The sequence below is a fragment of the Fulmarus glacialis genome, unplaced genomic scaffold, assembly GCF_000690835.1.
Source record: "Fulmarus glacialis isolate BGI_N327 unplaced genomic scaffold, ASM69083v1 scaffold20383, whole genome shotgun sequence".
NCBI classification, from domain to species: domain Eukaryota; kingdom Metazoa; phylum Chordata; class Aves; order Procellariiformes; family Procellariidae; genus Fulmarus; species Fulmarus glacialis.
Genome location: NW_009205096.1, coordinates 1,537 through 4,031, shown reverse-complemented (window position 1 = coordinate 4,031; position 2,495 = coordinate 1,537). Strand labels below are relative to the sequence as shown.

The following is a 2,495-nucleotide window of genomic DNA, read 5'->3' as shown; positions in this document are numbered from 1 at the left end:
CCACCGGCGGGCAGGGTTCATGTCTCGTTTTCCCCCTTCTCTTCCAGGTCTCAAAACTGGAGGTGGCTCTTCAGGTGGCTCAGGGAACACTTTCCACTACACCTTCCACGGCGACCCCCACGCCACCTTCGCGTCCTTCTTCGGAGGCTCCAACCCTTTCGACATCTTCTTCGCTAGCAGCCGCTCCCGGGTGTTCAATGGCTTTGACCAGGAAGATATGGATATCGATGATGATGATGACCCTTTCAGTGCCTTCGGCCGGTTTGGCTTCAACGGCATTAACGGGGTTCACCGGCGGCACCAAGAGTCCCTGCACACGCGGAGGAAGGTCCAAGACCCACCCGTCATCCATGAGCTCAAGGTGTCCCTGGAAGAGATCTACCACGGCTCCACCAAGAGGATGAAGATCACCCGCAGAAGGCTCAACGCTGATGGCCGGACCATGCGGACTGAGGACAAGATCCTAAACATTGTCATCAAACGGGGTTGGAAGGAGGGAACCAAAATCACATTCCCCAAAGAAGGAGACGCCACCCCGGACAACATCCCTGCCGACATCGTCTTCATCCTCAAGGACAAGCCTCACTCGCATTTCAAGAGGGATGGGACGAACGTGGTCTACACGGCAAACATCAGTCTTAAAGAGGTGGGTATGGGTGGGAAATCCCGCGGGGTGGGAGGTGCCACTGGGTCGTGGCGCATGGGGCCAAGACGGGAGTCAGTCCTTGTCCTGCGCCGATGAGGAAGGACTAGGTAAGTCACGAGACACACGAGCAAAGACCTCTGCAGAGAAGAGCACAGAGGCCTACTCGTGCTTGGTTTTGGAGATGCTCAACCTCCGTGCCGGGTGTAGGACACGGGTGCTGCGGTCTGCTGAACGCGCCTTGCTTCTTGAGCCAATACAGGTGGTATTTACCCATTTTCTCCCTTCCCCATATGTCTTGTCCTTCTATTTTAGCGTAGGGTGTTCACATGTGGAAGAGAGCCCAGATCCTCCGTAGGAACAAGGGAAAACCCCTGTTTGCTGGCATGAGTCTGGCCCCCGCTTGTTCTCGTAGCCGAGCCTGCTGTGGCTTAGGTACTGTCCAGGAGAGCACCGGGTGCCGCTCCCCACGGACAGAGAGCAGGGTCACGCGGAGAAAGGTGGTACCTCGCCCTCACTGAGCAATGCTTCATCGTTTTAACTTGGTTCTGGCTTTCCTAGGTAAGGAATCAAATAAACGAAATATTCAGGCAGTAAGCAAAACCCAACACATCCAGGCTGCCAGTCTGGAGGTCACAGCGGGGCTGGATGCATCAGAGCCAGCAAGCCGCGCGAAGGTGGGAGAGGAAGGGGAGATTACCCCGGTACAAGATGTGCCGTTCGCCGCCACTTTTAATAAATCCCAGCTGGCAGCTGCATTTAACATTGACGTTTTTGGCAGCTGCCATTTGCTGTTCCTTTCAGACTGTAGACACTGTCTGTCTTCTTAATGAGCGGATTTTTTTTTTTTTTCCTGAAGACAGATTTATGTTCTCAAATGCATTTAATAGAAATAAGCTCAATGGGCCAGACCTGAGGTAGGGAAACGTGAGCTCGTTAGTGTGCCAGCGAGTCAGGATAGCTTTGTGATGGCTCTGCTTCCCAGCTGGGGCTGTGACCGGGTGTACTGGGGACAAGGAGCAGCCGCGTGGGTCGGGCGGAGCTTGGTGCTCCTGCAGCAAACTCAGCTCAAGCTCCTGCAGCCTGAGGAGTTGAATTTTCTTTGCAGTGCAAAGTGAAGAGGTTTATTCCTGCGGTGGTTGGCTCCCCTGGCCGCTCCAGAAGTACTCAGGAGAGGCTGCCTTATTTATGGAGCCATGCATGCCATGTCTCAGGTGTTTCCTTCTGTGAATTCCCCTATCTGTAAAATTAACCCCAAGCTGGCTGTGCTGATGTCCAGACCACGTTAGCCCAAGTTCATGTGCTGCTTAGGCCGGAGGGGCTCTCGCCTGGAGTTGCCCTTTGAGCAGCAAGCGGAGAAACCTGCTCCGGCCCCACGTGCTATTGCACCAGAAGTGCTGGTGCTGGGTGCCTCTGATCTCCATGAGCAAGGCGTGCGTACTGGCATTTGCTAGTTCGGGCAAATTCCTTCTCTCTTTGAGCTGGAATTTCTGGTGTCTGTCCTCCCCCACTGCAAACCCAACGTGCTGGGCATCCTCGGGGAGCCGCTGGCCTGGATGCCATACCCAGCCTGCTGCCTGCCAGGGCAGGGTGATACTTTGCTGCTTTTATCTTCCGTGAGAAGAAGCACCTTACGTGCTCTGGAGCACGAGCAGATGCCGGCAGCTCCCTGACTCCGTGTGCCACCACCTCAGTACGTGACGGAGCACAATCGCTTCGTCACCTGAGCCTTCAGCAGTAGCCTTGGGCGCTCTCCTTGCACCCTTCCTCATGCGAGGCTGCGTTTTTTAGCCCGAGCTTTCGTCTTTTCCGCTGCCATGAGAGCAGGCAGAGCTGGCAGGCGGTGGGTGCC

The 2,495-nt window shown here is 55.5% G+C and overlaps 1 protein-coding gene across 1 annotated transcript in view; it reads left to right on the top strand.

Annotated features, from left to right (window-relative positions):
- The window catches only part of DNAJB5 (DnaJ (Hsp40) homolog, subfamily B, member 5), a gene marked incomplete at both ends in the record, with an annotated part of 3,362 nt that extends 2,716 nt beyond the window's left edge, over positions 1 to 646 (top strand). Inside the window, one exon of the mRNA XM_009575275.1 lies at positions 48 to 646. Within this exon, the coding sequence (XP_009573570.1) occupies positions 48 to 646 (599 nt within the window). The remainder of the gene's footprint in view (positions 1 to 47) is intronic.
- Between the last annotated feature and the right edge of the window lie 1,849 nt (positions 647 to 2,495).